This window comes from Rhineura floridana, chromosome 3 (genome assembly GCF_030035675.1).
Source record: "Rhineura floridana isolate rRhiFlo1 chromosome 3, rRhiFlo1.hap2, whole genome shotgun sequence".
Lineage (NCBI taxonomy): Eukaryota > Metazoa > Chordata > Lepidosauria > Squamata > Rhineuridae > Rhineura > Rhineura floridana.
Window position 1 is genome coordinate 168,236,975 of NC_084482.1, and position 16,499 is coordinate 168,253,473.

The following is a 16,499-nucleotide window of genomic DNA, read 5'->3' on the forward strand; positions in this document are numbered from 1 at the left end:
TAATTCCTACTTCCACTGCAGTGTGTTTGGTTCACTGACATATCTTTACTAAAAACCAGCTAGTCTAATAGTCATTTGCTGTTTCCAGAAAAACCTGGGAATTTTGTTAGTGTGAGGGAGGGACTATCAGTCTCTAACAAAAGATTACCAGCACTTCACCAAACCAGAATTCCCAGTGTTGTTTTTTTTGCGGGGGGTGATTTAATGCCGTGTAAAAATCTGATTTTTTAATAGTGCATTTATGCCACTGCATCACCCTTTGCTTATTTGCTCAATTTTTTCATTTTAGAAATGAAAGCCAGACATAAAGTATAGACTCAAAAAGACCCCTTATATTCACATGCGAGAGTAACACAAATCTTACTACTGTCCTACAGTGATTGATTGTCACTTCAAAAATATCAAGGTCATATCAAATACATTGGGCAGCATTCAGTGAAACAATTCTGTTTGTGCAAGGACTTTTGGCTGCACAATGGAACTTCCCCTTCCTCTCTTTGTCTTTCTCTTTGCATGCCCATTGTGCACCCCCTAAATCTGTTCTAGGGTCTCCCTCAATCCTCTGGAGCAGATTTGGAGGGAGCACAGGGCACATATGGGAAGAGGAAAAGGAGAATTCAATTGTGCAAATGGAAATCCTTGTGCTAACCCAATTATTGTCCTTCATTGTTCTTACATATACAAATAAAACAGGTAACAGAAGCAAAACTAAAAGATCTCCATGCACTTCATCCCTCTCCAAAAGTGTGGGCAAAGAAGTGCATCTTTACCTGTCATCTCAAAATAATATAGAGACATGGGCTGTGTTCCCACATGGGACTGATTGTGTTAGTTTAACGGAATAAAAAGATAGTGCTTCTGTCCCGATTTCTAAAATCCCTTTCACACTGCAGTACCTCTTGCATTAAGGAACAGCAGCTTTTTCAGCCGATATACTGGCATTTCGCGCAACTGTCTTTCACACAGTTTGTTTTCATGCCTCACCCATGCGCACTGTTCCCCATTGTGTAGGAGGTCTAAGATCTCATCCTGTTGTCATGCAAGCCCTCTCCCTTTAAGATCTGACTTTTTAAATTATTTTAGTTGTATCAAGACAGGGGTGTGTGGGGGAAATGCTGCTGCTATCTACGCTGATGCAAGAATACCGGTACAATGTTCATCAGGAAAACAACAACAACACGTGACTAAAGGGCAGGAACGCACTGCATGCTGGGATGCTTGTCACATGAGCAGCTGCAGCTAGCGAAAAGCTCCTGCAACCTTCCGGGTTCCCAGCCTTGCTAACGGATTATTTCTGGTATCATTTATCATGGAAATTAGCGCTAAACTTCCACTACATTCCACTAGAATTCTGGAGCTAGCTTGTGCATTGTGTGAAATATCAAATATAATGTGTAAATTACCAGGCAAGAAATCATCAGATTAACGGAATAAAGTGCAGTGTGAAAGCAGTCTTTATGATGAACCTAAGAGGGGAGGCTGTTCCAAGCTGTGGGGCTACCACAGAGAAAGCCCTCCTCTGAGCCCCCACACTGCAAACCTATTCTGTGAGGGGATTACAAAGGTAGCATCCTCTGCAGATCTTAACAAACAGGCAGGCTGCATATAAATTTGGTTTAATTAACAAAACAAAACAAACCTTACCATCACTACGGAGCACAAGTGGTGTGGGTGGCCCCTGCACACTTTGTTTGGCTTCTGTGTTTGTTACAACACATTTGTAGTTGCCCACATCAGAAGGATCAACTTTGGCAATGTATAGATTTCCTGTCTCTTGAGATACAAATCGACGATTGTCCTCCTGAACATATAAGGGATTATCATTGAAAATCCAAGCATAGGATAAATCTGTAAAACATCAAACACTTATTACACATATTTTCCTAACAAAACTGTGAGAGTTAGTACTATTTGAAAAAAATTGTTGTTGATATATGTGATCTTGATTTTTGATAAACAAAGTAGCTAACATAAAATAAATTGAGGACCTAATGGTAAATCTCAAAGCAGTATTTCATTCATTTTCGTTCATTCATTTTAATCTTCCTGCTTAAGTGTTTTTTCCCCTTTAAATAAAAATAAAAAGGCTGAAATATCCCAGTTCTTGTATATAGCAAGAAATATGTATGTCTTTTTGCCATTTGCCCAACTGCAATGAGATTGGATTAGGGTTAGGGAAGCAAATAGATGCAGTGATGTCACTGCCAAATAATGGATAGTACAGTATAGTAAAATTCAGTCAAAGATCTAGATGGGATGAAAGACGTCAGTTTGCAGATACATATTCTGCACCCATCAAATGTAAAATCAGTAATGATTTGAGCCAGCACCGATCATCCATTTTCATCTCTAACACAAGAGTTTTTAATGGAAACTATTTATGCCCTTGACTGAATGTAATCAAGTATAGCAGGATCAGGTGATGTAGACCAATATCTGAACCAGCCCTGGGAATAAAGTGGATAATAGTGCAGAGACAAGGAGACTGTATGTTGGATGGCCTTCACAATTTTCCTTTCCTTTTCCAAATTGCCGGGATGTTACAATGGAGCAGATTTTGATCAGATAGGAGGAACAATATCCTCACCAGGTTAATATAATACTGTTAGCCCATTGGACATGCATACATTTAAAAGTACAGATGATAATTATATGTAACAACTGAATTGGAATTAAGTCTAAGGAAGTACAGCACTGCAAGTGGGTGGATTACATTACCCTTGAGAAAGCTCCAAACTCTATTCTTCAATTCTAAGTCTTCTGTATTCATACTGCTTTCTTTGGAATGATTTTAAAAGTCTGGCAAAATTCACCCTTCCCTTTCTTTGACTGGCTCCTTTGGAGTGACTTCATTTAAGCAACTCAAGACTAAAAGGTGTGTCTAGAGGTGGCAATCTGTTCCACTCCCTGTTTTGGCACATATGTGAAGGACAGGAAGTATTGGATAGCAGTAAAGTGGGTACTTAAAATTCAGGCACAACACAGTCCATATAGAAAGAGCATATTTGTATGGCCTTTCGTCTATGTGACATGGTTGCCTATAGCATCTTATGCAAATCTCAATGCCAATTTGCAAGTGAAAAAATGACAAACAAAAGTGGGTGGAATAGCCTCAGTATGCTGCCTCAATTAGCCAATAAAAGCTATTTCACTTGTGGAACTCCATTCTGAAAACAGTGAACATAGTTTACACTTCAAAAAACAAAACAATCCCAAAGTATTACATTTCATGTGAAGGGCTCTCACTTGCCAACTACAGGCCATTTACCCGTTAAATTAAGAAAGCACTTGACTGGACTAGTAGGAAGAAAGAGCTCTTCAGAGCCCTAAACCAAAGAGGGCCTGTCTAAATTAGTCCCACATTGACCAATTGTATTCTACGAGCTAAGTTTTTTTTAAAAAAAATCAGTGTGATGGCGACTGCGTTATGCACAGGCATTTTAAGTGGGTTTGTACAGTACATTTTTTTTCACTGCTATCAGAGTCACGCAGTCTGCACAGCCAGCTAGTCACGCAACTGCTGCCTCCTGCAGTGCAGATGGACCAACACTGGCAGATGATATGAACCATAAGAGATGGACACCGAATAGACATCGCTGCACTTCAAATACTTCCTTCTGAATGTGCCCCAGGCACTTTTGGGATTACACTCTTCCCCCCCTTTTTTAAAATATTTCTATGCTTTGGACAGACAACTTACATGCTAACTTTTTCCTGTTCTTCATTCTCTGTAGCTGCCTCCTAGCATGTACTGGTAGTTCACCTCCTTTCTGATTCCTCAGCAGCTCTGATCTGTCTGACTCATTGCCCTTCTGTCCAGTGACTTCTTTTCACCTTGTGTCACAATTGCTCCTTCCTGCTGTCTGGAGTTTGACAGCTGACAGTGGAGCTCTTTCTATCTGGCTCCAGGAGTGCCAGGAGTGCCATGGAAATTGTATTTTTAATAAAACATAGTAAATCAGAAGTTTTGAAATCTAGCAGTTTAGCATTCCTTAATTAAATGTATAATTCATGAGCTGAGGAACTCTCTGCCAACTGATTCCTTTCAAAATATCGCCTCTTTCCCCACTCCGAGCCTTGCCATCATCAATGCCATTTTACAAACATTATTTATGTTCCAGTTGCAGCATCAGCATAGTCTGATAATGAGTCTGTAAACACTAGTGGTTTCTCTGGAACTTTATGCTGACTTCCTCTGATGTTATGTGACTATAATTAGAAACAGCGTGTCACTGGGGATCTATCAAAGATGCCTCCCTTCTGAAAGAGTCCCTCCCTTCTATACAGTCATTAGGAAGTTAATAAAATCTAGAAAAAATGACGTTTGTGCAATAATGGAAAGGTATACTAGACTAGGGATGGAGCTAGTATTGGAAGTGGGAGGTGCTCAAATATGTTATTTGTCTGAGAACAGAACAAAGGTGAGGAGAGCCAACTTGGATCAGATACCCTATCTCAATTCTGTTTGTACACCAGGTATGGCAAGTTTTTCCCCTTCCCCAAAGCTATGCTACTCTGGATGCCTTTTGCAGCAGATAATAGTGGGCACTGATCCTGCTGCCAAGAGTCCATCCTAGGCTGCTTTGGAGTATCCAGTAATTTAAACCTGCCTATCAAAATCAGTGGAGACCTCTGTATTCTACTGATTTAAAGTGACAAATGTGAACCTATTGAATGCTCCAAAATGGCTGGTAGAAGGTAAAAAGTGACAAGAGGGTCTTTGGGGTCTCACTTTCCTCCCATCCACTGGTCTGTAGCAGGTTGAAGAAAAGGACAGCCAATCTGATCAAGGGGCTGAAGCAACTCCCCCGTTATGTTTGGGCTTTTTTGTTTAGAAAAAAGTTGGGTAAAGGAGGGGGGATGATAGCACTGAAAAGATTATAAATGGTGTGAAGTGGGCAGAGAGATGTTTTTACCCCTCATAATACTATAACACAGGATAATTCAGTGAAGCTGAATTTTGGGAGATTAAGGATAGACAAAAGGAGGTCCACACATCACATAGTGAAACTATGAAACTCACTACTACATGGTCACCAACTTAGACAGCTGTGAAAGAGGAATATTTATTTATTTATTTAAAATATTTCTATCCCACCCTTCTACCCTGTAATAGGGCACTCAGGGCGGCTTACAAAAATAAAATCAGACATGTACATAATAAAATTGTAAGCAGTAAAATCACAAAAACATTAAAATAAATTAAAATACATAAAATACAATATATATATATATACATATATACAGGGATTGGTACTAAAGGGACTACAAAGGTAAAATTTAACATAGAAGACATAAAATCAGTGTCAGCCTCTACCTTCAGTCTCTCACAAAGGCTCTCTGGAACAAGATCATTTTCAGAAGTCTCCGGAAAACCAACAGGGAGGGAGCAGAGCAAACTTCTTGGGGTAGGGTGTTCCAGAGCTTGGGGGTCACAGCTGAAAAAGCTCTCTCTCACGTGCCTGTCAATCTAACATCTTTCACTCCAGGCACGCAGAGGAGACCAGAGGCAGATGATATTAAATCCTGGACAGGTACATATGGGCATAAGCGGTCCCTCAGGTACATTGGTCCAAGGCTGTTTATTCTCCTCAATGCTACTAGTTATGATGGCTATACATTCCTTCCATTATCAGAGGCAGTATGTCCCCTAATAATTGTTCATAGAGATTATGGGTGGAAAAGGACTACTGTACTCATATCCTGCTCATGGGTAGCTGGTTGGCCACTGTGAAAACAGCACATAGGAGTGAATATTCCCTTGGTTTGATCCAGCAGTACACTTCTTATGTTGTTAGGTTTCAATTTATCTATTGAAATTGAACAGCACTGAGGCCTCTACTAAATTCATTGGGCAAAAAACCTACTGGATGCTCTGAAGCAAAGTTTATGCTGAGGGGTACAGGGAGGACAAAGCAAAAGCAACCCCGGGACAAGAAGGTCTTCATGTGTGGGTCACTTTTTCCTGCCCATCTGCACTTCTGGAGCATGCAGCAGGTTTAAGAAATCTCTATTGGTTTCAACAGGTACACTGGGGGGTTGCGAGCAATTTTCCCAAACATTTTGAAAAGCCCTCCAGCTTTTGTGAGTACGTGAATGATATGCTTACAAATATGCAATCATTCTAGAGCCACACATTCCTGTTTTGGACACAGTATTTAGATATATCCACTTTTGTGATGCATCCATGCAGCCCTGACCAGACTGCCACCTTGCCTCACCCCAGCTCCACCCTGGTAAGCTGCTGGCAAGCTCTATTCCAGCTATTCCAGCTCTATTCCAGTGCAAAGTTTTGTAGCCAGCTGCAACTTAAATGTCTCCTACATGGAGGGATAGGTGCAACAAATGCTCCCTCAGATACCAGCTATACATGGGAAGGAAATTAGAGTGATTCCCAGCTTCTGTTCATTGCTACCATTCTCTGTGCTGGCACAAGCAGCTTACCCGTATGTTATGCTATATCGCATTGCTGCCTGCTCTTATGGGCACACCTCCTATTTGGAGCCTACAATAGATGAAGAAATGCTCAGGGCTCAAAAGGTGTATGGAATGGAGGGCTGCCTTACAAAGGGATCAACAGTGTTGTCCTTTATTTCAAATGCACACCATAATAATGTCTTGCACAGATTTTCCACCTCACTAAAGAAATACATTTTCAGTACTTAATTGAAAAGCATTCCATTATGTTTTGAGGACATTATGTTTCTTGCTTCTTTGGTATTGGCAACTGAATAATTAGGAATTACTTTAAAAATGCAGTCATTAAAGGTTGCCATACTTTTCTGAAATACTGCATTTTTATTTACATGGACCATTGTTTATTTTCAACAGGTTTTCACATTTGTACATCCTATGTTCTACACACATACATATGTATATATATATACAGAAATCTGTATCACATCTAAGTTGGCATTACAGGGTTCATGCAAAGAAACTGCAGGATGGTTTGTTTTGTGACTCAATCCTGATAACCATTACTAGTATTAGATAACAGTACATTACCAGCATCATCTATCATAGCATGAGTGGGGTAATGATGTGCACATACAGATAGACCTCAATAAAATCCCACACTCCGTCTAGTGTGTGCCAGGCCATTATAGGTTCTGGAGATCTCCAGGGCCTCTTTATCTGCGTGTCTCCCTCTAGCCTGCCCAGTATCCAATGCTGGCAGAATTCCTCAGTGCAATGCATGGTGATGGACATGTCCCTTAGGTCCTATTATAAATCCTGTATTAGGATAGGCCATGCCCAAAAATGTGCAGCACATTCAACCCATTTGTGCTGGCAAATACTGTAAAAACACAATAAAAACATCTTATACTACCTCCATAGTGTGGTGGAGGACCACAAAGTAGAACGACTCCTTGTCCTTCTCTGACTGATACGGTGCTTCTTGCTTTGGTTTCAAACTTTTCGAGATCTTTAGGAGAAAAAATAATTAAAACATGTCAGATATTTCCATTTCCCAACCGTTGAACCCATTTTGCTGTCCGTACTGAGCGGACTAGAGGAAGCATGAGGGTGATTTGCCTATGTCCTTATTGGATCTTGAGTAGTGTCTGTTGCCTTGGCAAGTTTTACTTGAACCATCAATATCACACTGCTAAGCTCCCTATTAGATGAAAAATATATACTCAACTTCTGTTTGTTTTGGTCTTTCAACTTTTGTGTTCTTATCTCCTGTGAAGATATGGTCTGTTCAGAGGTGGCTGAACTGAACTGTAAGCCGTTTCAGCCTCTCATAAATACACTGTGCACTCTCTTAGGGAGGGAGATTATAGCTATGTAGTCATACAGCAGCTACACATTTTTGAAGTTTATGTTCCCCTTTAGTTGTGTGATTGCTTTTGCTTTGGGGACCTGTTTTTTTTTAAAAGCATTTGATTCTGCCCCTTCCTGTACCATCTCCTTTGAACATTCAGCCAGTTTTACAAGAAGAAATGCTATAATATTTCTCCTAGACACATGGAAATCTACACATGATTCCATTTTTGTTCAATGATATACTAGTTTAGGCCATACTCATTTCCTGCCCATAGCCTATATCCTACCATCAATGGAGTCCTTTACACTGATGTTCAAGTTAGACAAGAAATTGAAGAACAAAATGAAAGGATAAATATTTATTGTCCTAAATCTAAATTTTAAGTAAGTAAGTCTAATGGACTATATGGCCCCATTATTTTCAGGAAATAATGATGAATCATAACTGCACCCTATCTTAAAATTCTATAATTTCCTTAAAAAGCAAACTTTTTAGGGAGGGGAAGGGGGTCATTGTTAAAGTTCAGACTTCCTCTAAGCCCATATCATTCCCAGCACTACCCTCGTAGAATAAAGTAGTTCATGAAGGATAGACCTATCAATGGTTATGATAACTAAATAGAACCTCCAGGTTCATAGGCAGTATGCCTATGAATACCAGTTGATGAGAAGCAAACAGCAGTAAGGAGCTGTTGCCTTTAGACTCTATTTGTGAGCTGCCCAGAAGTATTTGGCTAATCATTGTTAGAGACAGAATGACATGATATATCATATCTGATAAGCAGGACTTTTCTTGCATTCTTAAGGATATAAATAGCTTATTTTATTCCACTGAATGTGTGTGTCTGTCTTTTATACTATGGGCTCAGTCCAGTCCTCCACAGGGGCAGCTTCTCTTCATGGAGTGTTAGCCATAAAGCATAACACAGCTGTGTTTCCCTTCCTACCCCTGGGATGGTTTGAGAGGACATTAGCCTGTTGTGCCTCCTATAACTCCATCCAATCTGCCCCTTCACTTGAGTAAGGAACTTCATTCTCTTAGCAGAATTAATCTAAGTATTTGATCTTAAGTATTTCCACATCTAAGTAGAACTTCCATATAATGTATTGAAATTTGAAGATGGGGAAGATATTTTAACTTGCAAAAAACAAACTCCTACATAGAGTTGGAGCCAACTAAGTTAGTCATGCTTGAGTTTCATTAACATCAACAGTACTTAGGTTAGTCATGCTGCACTGAGTATCAACAGCCTGGATCCAACACAGAGAATCAAAGGCAAAAACCTAAAACAAGTGAAGGAAGAACAGGATTAAAAGTATAATCTCAAACAAGTTAGACAAAGATAACTAAGCAACTGAGCTACTGAAGTCGTGCTCTTCTCCTTATAGGAAGGCCTAACTTTTAGATGTGTCTGAGAAATAAAAGGAAAATTCAGTTAAAAGGATAAAATGAACACTGTTAATATGAAATGTCTTTCTATGGAACAGACAGCATAACATGTGTGTATATTGTTCTGTCCTGCATTGAACTGCTGAGGTTGCAAGAAAACAACTTCAGGGGAATATGTATGACAGTAATTTCACAAATCCTGGAATCATTTGCTCATTGGCTAAACATTGGTCTCATTTATTGGATTTCTTTGGATGTACACATCATGAAATAGGCAATGGTATTCCATATGCTGAGACAATTTGGTCCAATTTACTAACACATGAAGTACATCTAAAAACTGATATTTTTAATCTTTTCCACACAAAAAGAAAAGTATTCCACACAGCTTGACATTTTAAAGAAGAAAATACAACCTAGGTTAAGAGTATCAGAAGGAGACAGCAAATAATTAGGAAGTATCATATTCACTTTTTCAAAAATACAATGCCATTGAAAAAATAAGCATCCAATCACATTTCGCCCAAAAATGTTTATCGTCACATAGGAACTACAACTCCCATCAGCCCAATCCAGTGGCCATGCTGGCTGGGGCTGATGGGAGTTGTAGTTCAAAAAAGTAACTTTTCCAAGCTCTGGGCCTACAGCAACAAAAATGTTGAAAGCTAGATTGGTTTCATATTAGAAATCATTAATCAGCTTATTTAATAGCCTAAGTGTTGATGATACAACATGAGTGCATTTTTTTAAAAGAAACTGCATGATCATCTACAATTTCTTACTGTTAGTGGATTAACTAAAATGATGCTATAACATAGCATGGCACAAACTAATAAAGCATCATGTTTTTGTCCTCAAGGAGCACAGAGCAGAGATCAGGTGTTCAGAGTGGATTGCAATTGCTATTAGACATTTGAGGAACAGCAGCTTTATTTCACAGATGGCATGTTCACTAACTGTGCTTTCTGCAGAAATCTATGAATAAGTTATCACCTGACTCTCCATAATTCTCCCTTTCCTCTGCCTGCATTTGTCTTACTTTGTGAACATCGAGTTCACTCACACTGCATTTTGCTATCAGCTGCAATTGCCTTCCAATTGCCCCCTCCTCTCTCCCCTGACAGTTCTCTTTCATCATTGTATTCTGGCATGTGGCTATTGGCATGGTGCAGGCTAATCCGTCAAATCTGCAGTGATATCAGGTAGACTTAATAGAAGGCTCAGGTGTGAATGTGATCCTTCTGAGTATGGCATGGTGATGCCAGGGCTCAGCTGCACATGGTGGCAAGTCATCACCATCTGTGGAAAGCATTCACAGACCACAGCAAGCATGAGATATGCTTATGGCAGCGAAAACATATGTTTCTCTGTGTTAACCAAATTAGATTATCACAAGAACATTACTGATATACCCTGAACCATATGGGGACATTTCTAGAGAATGCTGGGAAGCAGATTGACAGAACAGGGAAGTTATTTAGCTGGTGTCATTTAACCTTGCCAACGCTTGCAATTTCACTCAGAACTTCCATGATGAACATTGCTTTTCTTAAAGCAATACCGTGGGTTTCCAATCAGATACAGCATGGCCAGAGTTGCCAAAGAAGGTAAGCAAACATCCTGGATGCTAACAGCAGCTAAGCCCTATTCCAGCCTTTGTCTAAAAGTTGGGAGGAGTCACTGGTGACTGAATGCACTAGTGCAGGGGTGGCCACTCTGTGGCTCTCCAGATGCTGCTGGACTACAGCTCCCATCATCCCTGACCATGAGCTGTGTTGGCTGAGACTGATGGGAGCTGTAGTTCAGCAGCATCTGGAGAGCCACAGAGTGGCCAACACTGCATGACTAGTGAATCCCCCTTCAGACCTTCCCTCTCAATGCAGGGAGATTTGAAGTAGAGCTGCCAAATGTGGGAGATGTTAGGGGTGAGGTTTGCATGCCCTTTCTTCTACAAACTTTTAGATCACACACTTTCAGATGAATGTCCTGAACAGGCCATTAGAGGATGTTGTTTTTACATTCTCTTTCCTGGCAACTGAAAATGGCAAGAAAGAAGTCAGATAGACTCACACCCTATTTAGAAGGACAATGGGGGACAATTGTCCTTGGCCTTATACATGGAGAGGGGGCCACATCAACAATGATAATCAACACTGATAAATAGATATGGCCACATTGTTGACAGATCCCCCACCCCCAATTCCACTAACTTGAATTCCATAAATCTGATGGGAAAAATATGAAATGAAACTCCACCATTGGAAGCAAGCATACATTTAGCACAAATAAACATACCTTAGAAACACAATTAATGCATCACAAATCAAATTTAATTATTTAGAAATGGAATGTTACTCTCACACCTCATCATCTCCCTCCTCCCCGCCTTTCTGCTTTTTTTTTTTAATCAGGGAGTGCCTGCCAAGCTGTGAGGAATCATGTTTCAGATACTACAGAGGAAGATGATGGGTCTAAGACTACTACAAATAAGATGTTGAAGATAATTTACAATAAGGCATTGGTTTAAGCTTTTTCAAATGTTACTATAGCTTTCTGCTTTATCTAACCCTGCCCATTTGAAACTGTGAAGAAGAAAGAGCATTCTCCAAGTTATCCTTTATTAAAAATAAATCATGGCTAGCAATGCTGAAGTCAAGACTGAGATCATTATCTGTTCTCTCTATAAAATGGGATCTTCTGAGATAAATTACTTTTGATAAGCTCATATCTGAAGTTGCTGCTAAAAAGGAAGAAAAAAGAAGATGATGTCTAATGTTAGTCATAGCTATTAATTTCAATGGGTCTTCTCTGAATATGACTTAGTAGGCGATCACCCAATATAACTTTTACAATAACCTGAACATAGTTTGTCATCAGCATCAGAGGGCATTCTCTATTGCAGTCCCTAAGTTGTGGAATTCCCTCCTCACAGAAGGAATGCCTGGCACCTTTACTGTGCAGTTTTTCTGTGAATGCTAAAGACATACCTCTTTGCCCTGGTCTTTGGCATTTGAGATATATGCTTTCAGGACCCCCCCATTCTTGTGACTGTGATATGTTTTAATTGTTTTTAATACTGAATTTTAAGTTGTTCCACCCTGCCCTGGTACTTGTTCATGAAGGGCGGGTAAAATAAATAAATAAATAAATAAATTTGTATCTGATGATTATATTACTTGAAACACTGCAAGGGAATCCAATATACTACTGTATATAGTAATTTTTACTCTTTCAATCTTAGGAACATAAAATCTTAATATACTGCTTCTAATGTCAAATATAGATTTTTAAAAAGCATTATATGCATATTTAGGCTTAGGGTTTGGTTCAGCTGACTAAAAATGATATTGACGCAAGTTGTAGCATGAGGCCTCAAATGAACATTAGCCCCCAGTCTTAAAAGGAGGCAGTTTAGACCATATAATCTATACAGTGTATCCTGAAGAAACTAGCTTCAAGAGAAAAGCTGCTATTGCTGAAGGTGTGTAAAGAAAAATACAAATAAACCGCAATTGACATCTCTAACACCCAAGCTTCCTTTTGACTGTATATAGAAGAACAGAGGTTCTGCTTGTGATTTACATTTTCTGGTTGCCATAAGTCATAATCGACTTGAAGGCAAATAACAACGACAACAATGTATTAATATAAAAGAAGAAAGAGATGGAGATGTTGTGTGCTCAGATGGTGTTCAGATGCAAGTGTATGTGTGTACAGGTGCACTTCAGCACGTGACAGAAATTAATGTTTGTATATGAGCTATATATGAGTTAAAATGTGCTTAACTGTGAGTTAATGCTGTGCCGAACCCTACCCTCTTTTCCCCCAAAAATCTTTTCTCCCTGTGAAAGATACATTATTTACTCTGCCCCTTTCACAGGGAATAGGGATGGAAGGAGCCATCCATTTCACTTTTCTCAGATTCTTATTTTTCCAGTCTTAAATCCAGTTCTCTACATTTCTGTCACTATTTGTTTTTTTAAAAAAACCTCATAAAAATTCTTCATCATTTTAGTGCAAATTTCTCCTAACAAACACATTTGTATGCAGCTTTGACTAAAGTAAATATTTTGCAAGCAATTTTCCTTAACACAATACAATTTGAATGTTATTTTCATTGTTACGCACACCTTCCCCTCATACATGCATTTTTGTAAACACTGGTTGAGTGGAGAACTGCATTGCAAAATTCAGATGTGTGAATTTTGAAGGATGGCTGCATTTTCAATTCTCATATTATTTCAGAAAGTGCAAATTTGATAGATTCAGCTTTAAGTGTGAACTGAATTGAATTTCTCTCCCATCCCTAGCAGGGGGTGTGAAAACTAGCAGGGACTGGGGACATTTTGAATGGCTGGGATGTGCATGCTTCTGCTTCCCTTATGAATAAGGTGGCCAAGGGATTCCACCTTTGAAACAGACAGGTTTAAAACTCCCTCTTTGTGCTTGCAGTGGCAAGGGGTCTTTGAAGAAAAGATTCCAACCTGACAAGGTTTCCTTGAAAAAGCAGGTGAACATGTGAACAACCTTCACCCCACCCCATACTATTTTAAAGGGAAAGAGTCCTTGGCCACCTCGTTCCATAGATAAGGGAAGCACAAGCACAGATTCACATCCTAGCCCCTCAAAACTTTACACCAAGTTCTACAGCTCCCTGCCCTTTTCTGAAGCATCTCTTCTTTGGTTCCACCACCCCTTGAATGGTTGAAATAAAGACCATTTGAAAGTTCTGCCTAGCCCTATGATGAATTTAGCACCACACTTACATCTTTGCATATGACAGACAGAATGAAAATACTGACCCTTGTGGATATTTGCATGCATGTGCATATGTGACAAACGAAACACACATGAACTTTGTATTATTGTTTTTTAAAGGTAGCACATTGGTCAGTTTCAAGCTGACAATGGAACCCTCACACTAAATGTTTCTTCACACTTAACTCAGATAGCCTAGTGGTATAATAAAAGAAACCACAATAGCAGTAAAGTGAGAGAATAATCAACAATTTAAAGGCACTCAAATTGCCTTGTATTGCAGTCATCAAAAGATGGGCAAGTCCACATTGATTGCTGAGGTCTTTAGGTAAGGTGGTATACAACTGTATCCCAAGAAATGCACTAATGTAATGTACACAGACATTTTCCTCCTTTGTTTGTTGCTTTCATTAGTACTAATGGGAATAACAATCTGCCACAGAATAGAGAATATATACTCTTTATTTCTTCCCTCCCATCCTCAATGTTTAATGCCAACCATTATAATTAATACTGATGACATCTGGAGTTTATCATTCAGCTGTAAGGTAACTGGATCACAAAGCACTGAAATTATACAGTGTATTTTTATATGGAAGGCTAATTCTTTGTATATAGCACACATTCTCTTCCCCTAAGACAGCGATGGGGACCCTGTGGCTCTCCAGATGTTGCTGGTCTGCAGCTCTCATGTTTTGCTGCCTGGCATTGAAAGGACATGGAATCCAACAGTACCTATGTATAAGGGATTTACTCAGCATGGAGGGCCCACTGGAACTGGTGAGTTGAGTGCTACATGTCCCCACTGCATCTGCTGCCACCTGGCTTGGTAAGCTTACTATGGGGAGGGGCAGCAGTGATGCTGAGAAATTGACGGGGAAAGGGGCTGCAGCCCTCATCATCTTCATTTACCCAAGGTGGCAGCATGGGAGGGGGCACAAGGCACCTCATCCAGGACCTCCCCAAACCTTGTTCCAGTGTTGCACAACTGCAAAGGCCCTGAATATGATCACCACATGCTATATTTCAAATGGAAGTGGTGCACTCAACAAAGCCTCCTTGCTTGCTTCACTGGTTGGAAAATTGGTAAAGAGATATTGTATGGAATAGGAATGCATTTATGGGAATATATGGTGGAAATTTTGCTAAAGAGGCAGTGGGGTGTAGCGGTTAGCCATAACCAGGAAAATCTGGCTTCTGATGAGCACTCAGTCACAAATCTCACTGGGTGAGTTTTGAGCCGTTGTTCTCTCTCAGCCTAAGCTATCTCACAGGGTTGTAGTGAAAAAAATGGGGGAACTCTGTATACTGCCCTGAGCTCCCTTGATACAGGGCATGGTAAAGATAATAGCGGATTCAGATAAATGAATCATCAGAGCCAATCCATGCTTAGGCCATGGACCCAATTGTAGAGTTAAACTAATACAAGAAACAAGTTAGAAATACAAGAAACAAGTTAGTAAAATTAATACAATGAATGAGTTAGAAATTAGAACTTATTTTAGGAAGAAATATTAAATAACCTTGTCTTCCTAAATACCAATCAAAAGATAAGAACATCCTAATACATGTTATGGATAATTAGAGCAAGTCAAAATTTATCACCTTGCATAATTACTAACAGTTTGTTGGAATTAATGCAATTTCATGCTTTCTTGAACTTTTTATTTGAGTCCATAAATGTTTTGCCATTATATAATCTTAAATATTACTGTTGTAATTATAGCCCATTACTGAATAATGCAAAAAAGCATTAGCACAGACACTTATCAAGCTAGTATCTTCTAAGGGCGGTGGGGGTGGATCAATTTCTTTGAAGATGCTGTGCTATATACGATATGATATATTATGGCATAATGACTAATAGATCTGGTTATGATGGATCAGAGTGCAATTCTTCACCCAAGCAAATATAACAGAAAATTATGAATTTAGCAATTTTCAAAGTGCACCCATTCCTAAGATTTGAATAAGTAACTGCACAGCCTGTGTTCAGGGGACTAACAATTTATTACCTATATTACCTTGTAATGCTAATTACACACAAATGCCTTTCTGTCTGGGAGAAACTCCTCACTGTCTTGTTTTGTTTGTTAGTTAACAAGGATTGCAATTCCCAACCCAGTAGCAAAAAAGGGGGCAGATATGTGTGTGTGGGGGTTTCCCAGCCAAAAGCCAAGAGTAGGGGAGAGAAAGAGAGAGAAAATAAATGGGGAGGAGAAAGAGTATGTGTGTAGTTAAATGCAGCTGGTTGTATGAGTTTGGATGTTTCTATTAATTATTTTCTGACTGCAAGGAAAAGGAACTGACTCTGAGACGACAGGAGAAGTATTCTGTACAGGTTTTCTTGGTTGAAGAGGTAAGGAGGCAAAAATCCCTTCTCTTTCTTGTAAGACTTGTTTTATTATAAAACATTGATGGGGTGGGTGAGAGAAACAGAGACTACAGTGAGGTGTGAGAGAGGGTATGTTTGTTCATTGCCTTTTTCTGTATCTTACACCTTATCTTAGTCTGCATCTGTGTGTTTTGGAATTGTTTTTAAGATGTTTTAAAAGATGTTTTTAAATATATTGAGATATAT

The 16,499-nt window shown here is 39.3% G+C and overlaps 1 protein-coding gene across 1 annotated transcript in view; it reads right to left on the minus strand.

Moving 5' to 3' along the window:
* LOC133380728 (contactin-6-like) overlaps positions 1-16,499 on the minus strand; it is a 221,844-nt gene that overhangs the window by 138,663 nt on the left and 66,682 nt on the right. Inside the window, exons 3-4 of the mRNA XM_061618572.1 lie at positions 7,331-7,426; positions 1,645-1,848 (exon numbers count right to left, since the gene is read on the minus strand). Coding sequence (XP_061474556.1) covers positions 1,645-1,848; positions 7,331-7,426 — 300 coding nt within the window. The remainder of the gene's footprint in view (positions 1-1,644; positions 1,849-7,330; positions 7,427-16,499) is intronic.